Source organism: Saccopteryx bilineata, chromosome 1 (genome assembly GCF_036850765.1).
Source record: "Saccopteryx bilineata isolate mSacBil1 chromosome 1, mSacBil1_pri_phased_curated, whole genome shotgun sequence".
NCBI lineage: Eukaryota > Metazoa > Chordata > Mammalia > Chiroptera > Emballonuridae > Saccopteryx > Saccopteryx bilineata.
In genome coordinates this window covers 10,444,480-10,460,376 of record NC_089490.1, presented here as the reverse complement: position 1 = coordinate 10,460,376, position 15,897 = coordinate 10,444,480, and the positions used below count along the sequence as shown (strand labels likewise).

At 62.5% G+C, this 15,897-nt stretch overlaps 1 protein-coding gene across 1 annotated transcript in view; it reads right to left on the bottom strand.

The window, feature by feature from the left end:
- TNXB (tenascin XB) overlaps window positions 1-15,897 on the bottom strand; it is a 77,646-nt gene that overhangs the window by 38,227 nt on the left and 23,522 nt on the right. Inside the window, exons 5-13 of the mRNA XM_066260794.1 lie at window positions 11,129-11,285; window positions 10,687-10,950; window positions 9,227-9,976; window positions 7,918-8,286; window positions 7,160-7,453; window positions 5,085-5,375; window positions 4,449-4,763; window positions 2,275-2,607; window positions 1,599-1,922 (exon numbers count right to left, since the gene is read on the bottom strand). Of these exons, the coding sequence (XP_066116891.1) occupies window positions 1,599-1,922; window positions 2,275-2,607; window positions 4,449-4,763; window positions 5,085-5,375; window positions 7,160-7,453; window positions 7,918-8,286; window positions 9,227-9,976; window positions 10,687-10,950; window positions 11,129-11,285 (3,097 nt within the window). The remainder of the gene's footprint in view (window positions 1-1,598; window positions 1,923-2,274; window positions 2,608-4,448; window positions 4,764-5,084; window positions 5,376-7,159; window positions 7,454-7,917; window positions 8,287-9,226; window positions 9,977-10,686; window positions 10,951-11,128; window positions 11,286-15,897) is intronic.

Sequence of the window (15,897 nt, the reverse complement as noted above, 5' to 3'; positions counted from 1 at the left end):
GGTCCTTTAATTTCCCTTTCCTGTCACCCCCTTCTCCACTGCCTCGGCCACCACCTACAGCACCTGGGGCCACTCCCTGTCCTCTGAGCACAGGTCCACATGGCCTCTGTGAGCGCTTGGCTCCCTCCCCTGGGGTCTCCTGGGCATCTCTGTCCCTTTGGCTCATGACCTTGCTCCCAAACAGCTCAGAACCGCTCCCCCACCAGACCCTGCCGTCTTCCTGCTCCTGGTCCTGCCCTCAGCTGCCATTGCACGGACTGAGTGTCCCCCCCTCCGAAGTTACCCTGCTGTCCGCTCTCCCTCCACACCTGTAGCCCAACCTTCCTGGCTTGGGCCACCCTCCCCTCTTAGCTGTGTGCCTCCCTCCTGTCCTCCCTGCTCAGGGGACCAGAACGGCCTTTACATGATCAGCTGACGGAATCCGTGTACTGAAAACTGTGCACAGCTGTGTCCCTGGGAGGAGCCCCTGCTCCCTGAGCTACCCCTACCTCCCCCACCCAAACAAAATACTATCCCCCCATCCCAATACTACCCCCCACCCCCATCCCAATACTACCCCCCACCCCCATCCCAATACTACCCCCACCCCCATCCCAATACTATCCCCACCCCCATCCCAATACTATCCCCCACCCCCATCCCAGTACCATCCCCCACCCCCATCCCAATACTATCCCCACCCCCATCCCAATACTATCCCCCACCCCCATCCCAATACTATCCCCCACCCCCAACCCCAGTACTATCCCCCACCCCCATCCCAATACTATCCCCCCACCCCCATCTCAATACTATCCCCCTACTCGGAGCATTTCACCCCAAACCGCCTCGTGTGCCCTGGTGTTCCTAGCTCCCAGGCCTCTGCAGCCGCTGTGACATTGCTGATCTGACACAGGCTTTGCCCCCTTCCTAGCTGTCACCACACCGACACCTGCCTGACCTCAGGGCTCAGCGGTCCCCAGGGCTTCCTGTCATACCACGTCCCCCCTTGCTGGATTTGCAGGTTCACAGCCTGGCTCCCCATGACCGTGAGCCCCATGAGAATAGGAACTTGTCTCTGTCAAGTGCAAGGTTGGTCCCTGTGAGCTGCCACAGTGCTTGGCTCAGGGCACCCCCATCTCAGGTGACTCACTGCCGCCCTAAGTCTGGGGATGTCTGATCGTGAGGTTGGGGTGCTCCAGACACGACGCTGCTTCTGAGCACCTCCTGTCACCTGTCACCTGTCATGTCATGTCCCCTGTCCCCTCCGGTCCTCTGTCACAGCCCCGGGGCACAGCACAGAGGCTGAGTCTCTGGGACAGACCAGGGATGCCGGGACGAGCCCCTCCCACAAATGGTACAAGCGTCTGACCCTGTTGTGAGGAGATGCTACCACAGTGTGGCCTCCCGGCCTGCAGGGCCAGCACCCGGAGGGTCTGGTGAGGGACGCACAGGCGCTGACCCAGACCAACCCCTGAACCAACCCGCTCATCACCAAGACCTCTGGACAAGTGACGTGCAGAAAGCGTGAGTGTGTGGGGAACCTGATCTTGTCGGGAGTGTGGTGACAGGGGGGTCTCCCAGGGCCTGCCCTCCCCACCATCCCTGCCCCCACTCACCGGTGAGGCCCACGGTGGACACGGGGCCCACGCGCCGGCCCCCGTGCAGGCCGTACAGGTGCATCTTGTACTTGCGCCCCGGCTCCAGGCCCCGCACGATGACCTCCCGCTCCTCGCCCCCGACACGCACCGCCTGGGGCCGCCCGTCCCCGTCCTTGTACTGGACGGCAAAGGAGTCGAAGTGGCCCCGGGGGACGGTCCAGGAGAGGCTCAGCGAGTCCGGGGAGGAGCCGGTCAGCGTCAGCTCCCCCAGCAGGGGCTCCTCGGGGGGCCCCGGGGCCTCCGTGCCGGGCTCCGTGGGGCTGGGGGCCTCTTCCTCTGCAGCTGGGAGGGACAGACCCAGGGGGGGGTGAGCAGGGGCCGTGGGGGTGTCCTCGGTCTTCCCCAGGCTGCGGTCACCACTGGCCCTGAGGTCACTCCAGAGAAGGCCCTCCTGGGGGCCGGGGGGTCCCACTCAGTCCAACCTCACAGACATGCCCGGAGCCTCGGGGGCGGCTGTGGGTGCCCAGGGTGGTCACCACACAGCCCACAGAGGCCCTTCTCTGCCCAGGGTCCCGCTGGTCCTGGGGGGGCACCACGTCCAGCCTCGAGCAGAGGAAACCCCTGCCCCCCTCTCCCCCCTCACAGGGTGCGGTCCCCCTGCAGGCTCCCCCCCGGGGCCCCAGCGCCCACTCACCCGTCACCCCGATGGCAGAGACGGGGCCCTGGCGCTGGCCGTCGTGGACACCGTACAGGTGCATCTTGTACTTGTGGTCGGGCTCCAGGCCCGAGACGGTGACCCCGTCCTCGTGTCCCGGCACCCGCACCGCCTTGGGCTGCCCGTCCCCGTTCTTGTACTGGACCAGGAAGTGGTCGAAGTGGCCCTCGGGGACGGTCCAGGAGAGGCTCAGGGAGTCGGGGGTGGCGGCAGTCACGGTCAGCTCCCCCAGGCGCGGCTCCTGGGCGGGCTTCCAGGCCTCTGCGCTGGGCTCTGTGGGGCTGGGGGCCTCCTCCACATTTACCTGGGGGGCTGAGAAAGAGAGATCGGGACTCTGGCTTGTAGGATGACTCGCTTTGCTGGTGACGTTCAGCGTGGCAATCGGGTCTACCCAGCAAGTGCGACGCTCAGGCTGCAGGATTAGTGGTCTGTGTGCCTCTGTGTGCGCCATTCAGTGACGGTCCCTGGAGACCAGGCTGAGACAGGCCCTGGTTACTACCTGCCCTGCAGTGGGGTTGGGGGAAGGCAGGGACTGAGGAAGGCAGGGACTGAGGAAGGCAGGGACAGGGACTGAGGAAGGCAGGGACAGGGACTGAGGAAGGCAGGGACAGGGACTGAGGAAGACAGGGACAGGGACTGAGGAAGGCAGGGACTGAGGAAGGCAGGGACAGGGACTGAGGAAGGCAGGGACATGGGGAAGGTGCTGGAAGCAGGAGACACAGCAGGTGGCTCCCAGAGGGGCCGCCTCCACGCACAGGGACTGTCCTGAGCCCTGTCCACACTACCGCTGTGCGCAGCAGTTACCACCACTCCCCTGTTGACAGATGAGAGAGCCAGGCAGGCAGAGGCTCGGGGACTTGCATACGGTCCCCCGGGTCACCACGGAGAGAGCTGGGACTAGAACCCGGGGCGCTGGCTCCGGAGCCTTGCCCCCCCCTCCTGCCGAGAGGCTACAGGACCAGGAGTGCGTCCCTGGGGGGACAGGCCGCACACGGGGAGCACGCTGGGGCTGGATGGAACCCTCTTCCCGTCCCCACACTGGCTGGGAGTCTGGGGGCCAGGTGCTGGGAGGCGTCCTCTCAGGCCATGCCGGACAGGCTAGGCCAACGTGCTGCTCCTGCCCCCTGACTCTGCCGGCTCTGAGCAGAGCAGCCAGGGCACCAGGGAGGGGACAGCAGGCACCAGGGAGGGGACAGCGGGCACCAGACGATGGGAAATGACCCCGGCCCGAGCCAGGCGTGGACGACAGGGAAGGCGCACAGCACAAGCCGTGCGGAGAGGAGGCAGTGGCTGAGGACGTCCACAGGGGACAGGAGTGCGGGGCTGAGGGTGTCCACGGGGGGGGGGACAGGAGTGCGGGGCTGAGGGCGTCCACGGGGGACAGGAGCGCGGGGCTGAGGGCGTCCCGGGGGACAGGAGCACGGGGCTGAGGGCGTCCCCGGGGGACAGGAGAGCGGGGCTGAGGGCGTCCCCGGGGGACAGGAGCGCGGGGCTGAGGGCGTCCGCGGGGGACAGGAGCGCGGGGCTGAGGGCGTCCGCGGGGGACAGGAGCGCGGGGCTGAGGGCGTCCGCGGGGGACAGGAGCGCGGGGCTGAGGGCGTCCGCGGGGGACAGGAGCGCGGGGCTGAGGGCGTCCCCGGGGGACAGGAGCGCGGGGCTGAGGGCGTCCACGGGGGGGGGGGGAGGACAGGAGCGCGGGGCTGAGGGCGTCCACGGGGGGGGGGGACAGGAGCGCGGGGCTGAGGGCGTCCACGGGGGGGGGGACAGGAGTGCGGGGCTGAGGACGTCCACGGGGGGGGGGACAGGAGTGCGGGGCTGAGGGCGTCCACGTTGGGGGGGGACAGGAGTGCGGGGCTGAGGGCGTCCACGTTGGGGGGGGACAGGAGTGCGGGGCTGAGGGCGTCCACGGGGGACAGGAGTGCGGGGCTGAGGGAGGAGTGCGGTGCTCAGAGTGGGGGGACAGGGGACGCTCCCGCAGGTGGAGGAGCAGGGCCCTGGTGCAGGCTGGGCTGGCGGGGGCGGGAGAAGTCCTGGGACATGGGGGGGGAGCCGGTGGAGTAGGGGGGCACGTGGGAGCCCCGGGCTGGGTCCCCAAGTCCCACTAAGAGGACTGGGGGGCTGGCAAGAGAGGGTCCCCTGCCACACTGACTCACCGGTGGTGGCCACCACAGACACGGGCCCCACACGCTGCCGGCCGTGGAGGCCATAGAGGTTCATTTTATACTTCCGGTCCGGTGCCAGGCCGGGGATGGTGACCGTGGTCTCATCGCCCCCGACGGGCACCGCCCGGGGCTGCCCCTGCGCGTCCTTGAACTGGATCGTGAAGGAGCTGAAGTCGCCCTGGGCCACCGTCCAGGACAGGCGCAGGGAGTCCGGGGTCACGCCGGTCACCGTCAGCTGCCCCAGCCGCGGCGGCTGCGGCGGCTCTTGGGGTTCAGGGGGGTGGGGCTCCTCTCTCTCCTGGGGGGCTGTAGATGAGAGGGTTCAGCTAGGACTGAGCTGGCCACCCAGGAACGGGGCCTGGGGTGTGGAGGGGCCGTCACGCCTGGAGGGTCACCCCGGATCACACAGGAGGCCCGGCACCGCCAGGGTATGACACACGTCCTGGGCCTCGGGAGCAGCTGAGCGGGCTGGACAGGGCCCAGCGGTGCGGGGGAGGCTGGCCGCCCCTCAGCCCGGGAGCAGGGCCAGGATGTGGAGTCAGCCTTCTTGTTGGGGGGCCCAGCCGGCTCCTGGCTGAGAGCAAGTGTGTGGAAGGCGAGGAGTCGTCCCAGGGGGCGGCCACTCACCCGTGGTGCCCTCCGCCGTGAGGGGGCCGTGCCACTTCTCGTCAGTGATCCCGAACAGCGAGAACCTGTACGTGTGGTCGGGGTCCAGGGGGGACACGGAGACCGAGCGCTCGGGCCCCTCCACGGGCACCTCCCGGGGCTGTTCGTCCCTGTCCCTGAACTGGACCGCGAAGGCGTCGAACTGGCCCGCGGGGACCGTCCAGGACAGGCGCAGCGAGTGGGGGGTGGGGTCCGTCACCCACAGCGCCCCCAGGCGGGGCGGGGTCCCCGGGTGGGGTTCACTCTGAGGCGCTAGGAGGGGGAGCAGAGAGAAGGGGGGAGATGACATGGGTCAGAGGGCAGGCAGGGGACACCCACCTTCCACACCGTCACGCTGAGTGAGGCTGTGCGGGCCGCCCAGTGCGCAAAGGTGCCCGGCTCAGTGGGCACTGGAGGACCACCTCCAGCCACCACTCTGCCGACAGGCGAGGCCCACCCAGAGGAACGGCCCCGACTCTCTCCCAGCCTGGCCGGGGCCTCGGGGGGGGGCCCAGCCAGCCCTCCCCCTCCACGGCCAGGGAACAGGCAAGGCCCACCCAGAGGAAGGGCCCAACTCTCTCCCAGCCCAGCCGGGGGGCCTCGGGGGGTGGAGGGGCCCAGCCAGCCCTCCCCTCCACGGCCAGGGAGTGTTCCAAGGACAGCCCCGCTGCTTCCCGGCTCAACTACGAGCTGGGCCCCCGCCCCCCGAGAGAGGGGTACAGCACACTTGGAGTGAACTGCCGTGGGGGGTCTCCCCCACCGTGCCCCGGACCCTGGGACCTCCTCCCCCCCCATCCTCCCCTCTGCTCTCCACCCCCAGCCCAGGCTCCAGAAAGAGACTCCGCCCTGGTTGTCCCCACGCCCTCAGCCCCATCACCCTCCACGGCAGCTGTCCCCAGGGCAGTGGCTGTCCCCACGGGAGCTGTCCCCAGGGCAGTGGCTGTCCCCACAGCGGCTGTCCCCAGGGCAGTAGCTATCCCCATGGCGGCTGTCCCCAGGGCAGTGGCTGTCCCCAGGGCAGTGGTGAGCTCGCACTGCTTGGTCCTGTGGTCACTGTGCAGCCCTGACTCACGCTCACAGGGTCTGACACGCCTGGCCACACCCTTCACTCTGGCCTCCGGGACACCGCTGGCTCCCTGGGGCTCTGCGCCTCTCCAGGAGCCACCCCTCAGGTGACCCCGCGGGCTTTTCTCCCTGAGCCTGGGCCCTCCCCGGGGTCCTCCCAGCTCACCCCTGCTCCTCCCGTCTGTCAGCACTGACGACACCCCATGCTCCCTCCTTGGGCCTCCCCTCCACTCCCCACACTCGTAAGGGCAGCCGTGTAGCCCCAGGGCCTGTCACTTTCTGCTTGAGTGGCTCCTGTGAGCCTCAGCCCTCCGCACCCACAGCTGGGGCGTGCCTGCCAGGGCTGCCGCGAGGACCGGGTGTGGGGAGACGCCCGGCACACGCCTGACCTTAGCAAACGCTCAGATGTTTTCTCTAAGTGGCCTGCCGTCTCGTTCCTCATCGCTGCTGGTCCTGGTCTCGGGGGACAGGACAGTCTGATCCAGAAACGTGGGGTGCCTGGAGCCCCTCGCGCTCTCTCACCCCCCCTGGACTGACTGCCTCCACCCCAGCCGGGCCACTGTCCCTCCTTGCTGGCTCACGTCACTCCCAGCCACCACCGTGGCAGCCCTGTGCACTTTGTAAGATACAGAATCTTGTTTCCATCCGTGCAAAACCCCTCCAAGGCCCCCCAGGGCCCTCAAATGAGGTCCAAGCTCCGGTCCGACCCGTGAGCCTGGTCCCCTCCTCTGCCCAGGTGCCCTGCTGTCCAGTGAGAGGAAACAGGCGTGTCCTCCTGCAGAATCACACTCACTCTTGCCTTGCTCTCTCCATGGCTCCCTGTCTGCACCGCCCTCCTCTACCTCTCTGGCTGACCTGCCACTGTTTTTATCCTTAAGGATTCACCTCAGGGGCCCCTGCTTCCGGGAAGCCTTCCTGGAGTTCTCCAAGCACTGGGAAACCCCCCTGGACGCCCATGCAGAGGGTAGGGGCAGGTGACTGCTCTCACTTACAGATCTTGGCTTCAGCCACCAGGGGGCCATGCCTCTTCTTGCCCACAAACCCATACAGGACAAATTTGTATTTGCGGCCGATGTCCAGGCCGGTGACCAGGGCCGAGCGCCGGGGCCCCTCCACCGGCACCACGTGGGGTCCGTCCCTGTCTTTGTACTGGATCACGAAGGAGTCGAACTCGCCCTCAGGGACTGTCCAGTGCAGGAGCAGGGAGCTGGGGGTCGTATCTGTCACGGTCAGCTCCCCCAGGCGTGGGGGGGCCGAGGGCTTCCCAGGCGGCTCCCCGTCCCTGTCTGGAGGGGGAAGAGGGAGTGAGAGCAGAGCGGGCAGGCTCAGCTGTGGCCTTGTCTTCTTCCCTCGGCTCTGCCCACTGGCTCACTCCAGCCTGGACAGCTCTCTCTCTCCCTCAAAGACTCTGTTTCCCTACTCTATGACCAGCCTTCCCGGGAAGGGAACTCCCTCCCTGCAATTTCTGTTCTGAACTCAGAGCTCTGGGTCTTCCCCACCCCTCACAAAGGTCTCAACCCCTCTCCACACCGAGGAGGTTTGGTGCGGGGCAGTTTCAGGTCCCCCCGGGTTCTTCCTGAGAGTTTCGAGACTCCCCCTTTTATCTCCTCCTTTCCTCCTTCCACTTCAACCTAAACACGGTGCTGTTCTTCTACCCCAACCGACCTCGAAAGTCCCGATGGCCCAGCCCCCCAACACTACTCCCACCCCCAAACTCAGGACCCTGCACTGAGCAGGAGCCAGGATGTACCCATAATGCCTTGGTAGATGAGAGGGGCAGAGGGCTCGCCCTCAGCGGGCACCCCACGCAGTGACAGCTCGTAGGCGGCTCCAGGGGGCGGCGAGGGCAGCAGCGCCTGCCGGACGTCGCCGGGGAGCAGCTCCTCATGCGCCCCCAGCCCGTCAGGCACCCAGAGGCGCAGCTGGAAGTGGGCGAAGGCGTCAGGCTGGGCCGTCCAGGCCACTCGGAGGAGTCCCGTCTTGTCTTTACCCAGCACTTTCAACTCTCCCAGCTCCTGGGGGCGCTGCTGCAGGCCCGGGGCCCGAGCCCCTTGAGTGGTGGAAGGGCCGGAGGGAGGAGGCTCGTCAGTGGCCCCTGAGAAGCCTGAGGAGGAGGACCCTGGGAAGGGCAGGGGGAGAAAAACGGGGAAGTCCAGCGTGAGAGCCAGAACCAGAACTCCAGCCCGCAGGCTCTGCCCTTGAGCCTCTAGGGGCCTGCAGCATCCCCCAGGCCACTGCCTCTTCCCAAAGGTCAGCCGGGTCCTCCAAACACCGGTGTCCACCTCACCCGGACAGACAGGCCTGCATGTAATAAATGAAAGAAATAGAGCCTGCCACCCCTCGCCCCTATGACCCCCAGCACCCCCCACCCCCAGACCCTCAAGTCCCTCCCGCCACTGGGCTGTGGTCATGGCTTCCATTAGTGCCGCAGTGAGAAGCCTGGAAGGAAGGAGGAGAAGGTGGTGTTAGGAGAGAAAGGTGCCAGACGAGAAACAGTGAGGAGAGCAGGGGCGGGGCGTCCAGCGCAGGCGGCATCTGGGTCCTAAGGAGAAGAAGAAGCCCACAGCCCTGGGAGGGGGAGCCACAGAGCGCCCCTCCCCTGAGCCCAGACACCGTTCCTGTGGGAGAGAGCAGCGTGAAGTGGAGCCGGCTCAGAAAGCAGTGGTTTCCCCTGTCCCATATACACGCTCCAAGGCCACCCCCAAGCAGTGCCCATGTGTCTCTGTCTGAGGTCGCGGCCAAATTGTGGCAGACCACAGCCTTCAGCCACCCTCACCACAGGGAGTCAGAGCCAGAACCCCCGGGGTCAGTCCTGCCCGGCCTCGCCCCCCCCAACGCCCTCTCTACCACGGAGAACGGCAATCCGCGAGGGCCCAGGGGGCTGCGCTTCGCTGGGTCGTCCCCTGGGGCCTGGGCCAGGTAGGGCTTGCAGGCAGAAGGGTGCTGTAGGGGTGCCGGTCTGAGCAGTGCGCAGAGGGCCCCAGGGACGCAGACCCCGAAGGCAGGCAGGCAGGCGAGCCGGGCAGGGGAGGGGTGGGCCCGCGCCGCGCCCACGCTACCTGTGGTGGTGATGAAGGCGTAGGACTTGGAGGTCTGCCCGGCCCGCACCCCGTGGACCTCCACGTGGTAGGTGGTGCCAGGCCTGAGGTCGGGCAGGCTGACGGTGCGCGTGGAGCCGGGCACGGTCAGCTGCCCACCGGGGCCATCTGCGGGCGGCTGCGGCTGCCAGCGCAGCACCACGCGCTCGAAGTGGCCGCGGAGCCCGTCGAGGGACACGAGGAGCGAGCCGTCGGCGGAACTGCCCAGGACCTCGGGCTTGGGGTGGCGGGGCACGGCCATCCCATCGACGCCTTCGGGCGACGGGCCGTAACCGCCTTGGTCCGAGTCCCGCTTCCGAGCGCCGGTGGAGTCGGGGCTGGCGGTGGGGCGGGGGCGGCGCGGCGGGGGCGCGGGCGAGCCGGCGGGGGCGGCGGGGGCGGCGGCCGCCAGGCGCCGCTGCAGGTACTCGTGGATGCGGCGCGCCACCGACGCGTAGGTCTGGTTGGCCGGCAGCGGGTAGCCGCGCGCCCGCAGGAGGCGCTCCAGGTCCTGCACGGTCCCGCGGAAGCGGCCCAGCTCGGCCGTCAGGTTGCCCCACGGCCGCCGCGGGGGTGGGGGCGCGGGCTGGGGCGGCCCGGGACGAGGCTCCTCCTGCCCCTCCTCCGCCGGCCGCGGGGCGCGCGGGGGCAGCGGGGCCGGGACCGGCCGCGGCCGGGGCCTGGGGGGCGGGGCAGGGGGCCGCGCCTCGGGGTAACCGTAGTGACCTGGTGCTGCCGGGGGGCAAAAAAGGGGGAGGGGAGGAGGGGAAGGGCCAATCAGCGGCCGCCGCCCCCAGCACCCCTGCGCGCCTCCCGCGCGGGTCCCGCCCACCGGAGCCGGACGCCGCGGCCCGGGCTCCCCGGCCCCACCTGCAAAGAGAACCCGGAGAAAGGAGCCCGCGCCCCAGCAACCCCGCCCCCCGCGGCCGGTGCGCTAGAGAGAAAAGGGAGCCGGCGGGCGGGGCCCTGTGTCTGCGGAAGAGAAAAGGGGGAGCGGGAGGGAAGGAAAAAGCTCCAGCCAGTGCGCGTCCCTCTGTCACGGGAAAAGAAAAGAGCCCGGCATCTGCTAAGAGACCTCGAGGTTAAGTGACTGCCATGAACCCCTCCCTCTCCAAGCAAACCCCGGTTCTCAAGTCAACAGGAGTGCTGGTCTCCTGCCAGTTCCTACAAGATCGGAGCACGGACTGGGCGCAGGGACTGTCCCCTGGCTGGGTGGGTCACCAGCACCTCCCGTTCACTGCTCTCCCTGTGGGCGGCTCCTCCCATAGGCCAGCCCACAGCCTTCCTGCAGGAGCGCCAGAGCTGTCTCCCGGTGCCCTTGGGACGGCCACACTCCCTGCCAGGTGCATTCAGAGGACCCTGTGAGTCTCACGTGGGCTCCCAAGGAAGGGGCCACCGCTATAGAACCAGGCCCCCCGCCCGGGACCCCAGGCCAGCCATACCTGTGTTGGCCCTGACAGAGGCAGGGTAGCTGACGGCCCGGCCCCGCTCCGCGGTGACAGTCACCACGTACTCCACGCCTGGCATCAGGTCGGTCAGCAGTGTCCCGTCTGCCTCAGGGGGCACTTCTAGCCGCACCCTCTGGTTGCCAGCGGTGACGTAGGACACCACGAATCGGTCCACGTCAGCCTGGGGTCGCAGCCAGCTGAGCTCCAGTGTGGTTGGAGTCACCGCCACCACCCGGAGGTCCTGGGGACCATCAATCACTAGCCAGGGTGGAATGAGGAGGGGTCAGCTGGGAGGAGTCTGGTTCTTCCCAGAGCCCTGCCCTGCACCAAGCCTCACCTCTGCCCTCCCACACCCCCCAGAAAGGGCAGATTCCTGGCTGCCCTCTGCTGCCCGGCTCTCCACGCAGAACCCCGCCCCACGGGGCCTTGCGCTCACTGGTGGTGATGGTCTTGGAGGCAGGAGGGCCCCAGTGAGTCCCTCGCAGGGCTCGGACAGTGACCTGGTACTCCTGGCCAGGGGCCAGTCCTCTCTGGTCGTAGGCTGAGGCAGAGCTGGGCACCCGCGCCGTGAACGGGGGGCTCGCCCCCTCTGTCTGCAAGGGAGAGCACACCACCAGGTGGGTCAGGGCTGGCCCTCTGCCCCACCTGCCAGCTTCGTCCCCCAATCTCCCGTCTCCAGCTCCAAGCGGTGTCCACTCGGGACACGTGGAACTCGGCCCTCGACCGCTGCGGAGCGCGGACAGTGACAGCAAACACGTCTAGGACACTTCCTCTGTGCCAGCTACTGTTTAAGGCAATGCATGCATGCGTGTGAGCTCACTGGGTCCATGGTGGTGTGACCTCAGAGTCCCTCTCTTGGGCACGACCTTGCAGCCTGCTCATCAGCTGTGTGCCAGCACCCTCCCCGACACAGGGCTCTGGCTTCCCACCACAGTCCCGACTTCCTGGGCAGGACAAGCCTTCTCCTAAACCCACGCCTGCCCGGACAGACTACAGACGAAGTGGGTGAGGGATGCCCCTTCGGTCTCACTTCCTCCCTAAAGCACCTACCCAAGCCTGAGCCCCCCCAACACCCGCCCCCTCTCTGTGTAGTCTGGGTGTGACCCCTGTCATGACAGTTCTCTCTGGACACTTTTCCTGCCTCTTCAGCAGGGCTGTAGGCCCCTCAAAAACAAGGCGCAGCCTGACCAGGCAGTGGCACAGTGGATAGAGCATCAGACTGGGATGCGGAGGACCCAGGTTTGAGACCCCGAGGTCGCCAGCTTGAGCGTGGGCTCATCTGGTTTGAGCAAAAGCTCACCAGCTTGGACCCAAGGTTGCTGGCTTGAGCAAGGGGTCACTTGCTCTGCTGAAGGCCCGCAGTCAAGGCACATATGAGAAAGCAATCAATGAACAACTAAAGTGTTGCAACAAAAAACTAATGATTGATGCTTCTCATCTCTCTCCGTTCCTGTCTGTCCCTGTCTATCCCTCTCTCTGACTCTCTGTCTCTGGAAAAAAAAAAAGGTGCACCTGCTCAGGGTTCCACAAATGCATTTTTCAGTGTTGTACCTGGCATCAGGCTGGGCACTGAGACACAAAGATAAAAGATAGGGTCCCGGTGTTCACATAGCTCATGTTCTGGTAGCTGAATGTATGGCCACGTCTGAAGTTTTATTGGATCCCCGTAGGAAAATGGCTGGAGACTGCAGTCCTGAGACAAGTCTTTGGTGTGGATTTTGGAACGCCAAGTCTGGCGGGGGCAGAATGCTGCTCCGGCAAGCACTGATAAGATTGTTTATAGAAAACAGCTGATCCCGGTAGCATTTTCCTTACATAATTGAAAGCTATTAGTTAATCATCCTTCTCTGCACCTGAATCCATTCTAGACTGATTTGACCCAGGCTCTGCTAATCTGCTTGATGAGCAAAAACACAAATAAATATAATGAGGCTGAGGCTGCAGAGATCTGGGCTCTCAGTCCTGGAGGCTGGAAGTCCCCTGGCCCCATCTTTTCTCTATGTTGTGTCTTGTGTGTGTTTTTCTTAAGTCCTTCAGCGCCTTCCCTTCGTGCACCCCCATTGCCGAGCGGGTCTCGGCAAGTGGCGCCCGAACAGGGACTTGAAAAACAGGGACCTGACAGGAACAGGGACCGACTGGAAGAAGGATCCCCGGAAAAATAAATAAGGAAGGAAATAACCGCTGGGTGCCGAGGGGAAACAGAGGCCCCGGTTCCGTCCATCACAGGAAAGCAGTAAGGACGTCCTCAGAAAATACAAGGTGACCACGGGGAACAGGGAGAGTGTTATGAAATGCCATCCCTATGTCTGTCTCTTAAAACAGTTGTTGACGGCTGGCGGGGCTAAAGCCAGCAAAGCAAAACTTTTGGACAGCCTGAAACCAGAAGCCATGGACAAGGAACAGAGAACCCGTTGCACTTTTCTCTAGTGGCTGCTGTTCACAAAAGCCTCCTCTCTAAACCCCAAGCAGTGCCTTTAAAGTGGACAGCAGATAAGCCTGTTTGGATTGAACTGTGGCCATTAGCTAAGCAAAGATTGGAGGCTCTTCAAGAATTAGTATTAGAGCCATTAGAAAAAAGACATATAGATGAATCATTCAGCCCATGAAATTCTCCAGTGTTTGTGATAAAGAAAAAATCGGGAAAGTGGAGGTTTTTGACAGATTTACATGCAGTAAATGCAGTAATTCAACCTATGGAATCTTTACAACCAGGAGTGGTAAATCCATCCTTAATACCTAAGGAATGGGCCCTGGCCGGTTGGCTCAGCGGTAGAGCGTCGGCCTGGCGTGCGGGGGACCTGGGTTCGATTCCCGGCCAGGGCACATAGGAGAAGCGCCCATTTGCTTCTCCACATCCCCCCCCTCCTTCCTCTCTGTCTCTCTCTTCCCCTCCCACAGCCAAGGCTCCATTGGAGCAAAGATGGCCCGGGCGCTGGGGATGGCTCCTTGGCCTCTGCCCCAGGTGCTAGAGTGGCTCTGGTTGTGGCAGAGCGACACCCCGGAGGGGCAGAGCATCGCCCCCTGGTGGGCAGAGCGTCGCCCCTGGTGGGCGTGCTGGGTGGATCCCAGTCGGGCGCATGTGGGAGTCTGTCTGACTGTCTCTCCCCGTTTCCAGCTTCAGAAAAATACACACAAAAAAAATACCTAAGGAATGGTCGTTAATAGTGATTGATTTAAAAGATTGTTTTTTTTCACTATACCTTTGGCACAGGAAGATCGAGAAAATTTGCCTTTTCTGTACCCTCTCTTAATGCTAAAGAGCCAACGAAAAGATTTCAGTGGAAGGTACTGTCAGAAAGCATGCTTAACAGCCCTACTATTTGTGAAAACTTTGTAGCTAAAGCCCTGGAACCTATTCGGTCACAATTCCCGCAGTGCTACAACATCCATTATATGGACGATATTCTTGGAGCAGCAGGAAACCAAGAAGAATTGACTAAAATCTATTCTGCTTTAGAGAGAAACAGGTGCAAATTGTTGGCTTAAAAATTCAATTAAAATTGTTGGCTGAAAAGATTCAACAGGCTGTCCTGGCCTCACTGTTGTAGACCTCACTACAATATGACCCCCCAAAAGTACAAATACGCAGAGATAGCATTAAGACCTTAAGTGATTTATAGAAATTATTAGGAGATATTAATTGGCTTCACCCAAAAGTGGGAATTATGACACATGAGCTCTCTATTTTCTCTTTTGCGCGGAGACCCTACTAGTATGATTGAAACAGCTTTGTGAAAACCTTAATCACAACCTCTTACTAATCATTTTTCTCAATTACAGCAGACTGTCTGACAATGCTGCTTCCTTTCCTGTATCACTCATATTTGTTCACATACTAATCTCCCAGGACCCTTAGCTGCAGGCAGTGCTACAGCTGACCATGCCTGCACTTCGGACTCCATCCACTGAGAAAATGCACTGGGAAGATTGTAGCGGGCCTGATACTGTTTTGCTACTTACTGATTCCTATGGAACTGTGATCTACTGGGCCCCTAGGGCAGTGTTTTTCAACCAGTGTGCCGTGAGACATGGTCAGGTGTGCCATGGGGAAATTAAACATGGGTCCCCAAACTACGGCACGCGGAGGCTATTTATCCGGCCCGCCACCAGCCGCCTCCATCTGAACATAATAAACATTCCCCTCACAATCCCTCCAGCTATCAGCAACAGGAAGAGTGGAGGCACAGGGAACGCTCACTGACCAATCACCTTCTAGGATTCATCCCGACCACTAGCGATGAACCAATAGTAGGCCGACTCTCATCCACACCCAGGAAGGTCCCCGCTGGGGACCGCGCACTTGTCATTGTGTGGCCGGGGCGAGTAGTTGGAAGCTGCTACTCCTCCCCATGGTCCTGATTTCTAATCCTGGTCAGGACTGGAGGTAAATGTTGCCACCACTAGATGAAGCTTCGGCCTCAGCTGGTTATGTCTATCCTGATGGTGTATATAGATATTTGACCTTTTTCTTCTTAAAAGAGGCCCCCGCAGAGGATGATATACAATGCATCACAATGTTATCTAACTTTAAAGCTAAAGTTTGCCGATCTTCCTTTGGACAGTTTTTGGTTATCGGTTGCCAAGGAGTTCCCCATTCTGGCCAACAAAGCTATTTTGACATTGCTCCCGTTTTCAACCACATATCTATGTGAGCTGAGCTTCTCAAGCTTGACTGCGATAAAAACTAAAAACAGAGAGAGACTGAGAACTGTTGAGGAAGAGCTTCGTGTGTGTCTTTCTACCATTCCTGTCAGGATATCCCTTTTGTGTTCATGGAAACAGGCCCAGGTTTCACACTAAGTGAGTATAAATACATTTAGAAACTATATTATTAACTATATGTATAATATGTACTGTGTTAGAGTGTCATTTTGTGTCATTTTGGTAGATGGTGTGCCCCAGGATTTTGTAAATGTAAAAAATGTGCCGTGGCTCAAAAAAGGTTGAAAATCACTGCTCTAGGGGGAATGCAGTTCGAGACTGTGATGGAGTGTGTCTAATTAACACTGTGCGAGGCATTGCTGATGGTCTACAAGCCCTTAATTCTATTTCTCGGATAAAACAATGGGGTACTGGATTATTGGGAGGTCTCACTTGGATACGTATTATTTCAATATGTTTTACTTTAGTCCTCAAATAAACACAAAACCAAAAAGGGGACATGTAAGAAAATGGCTGGAGACTGCAGTCCTGAGACAAGTCTTG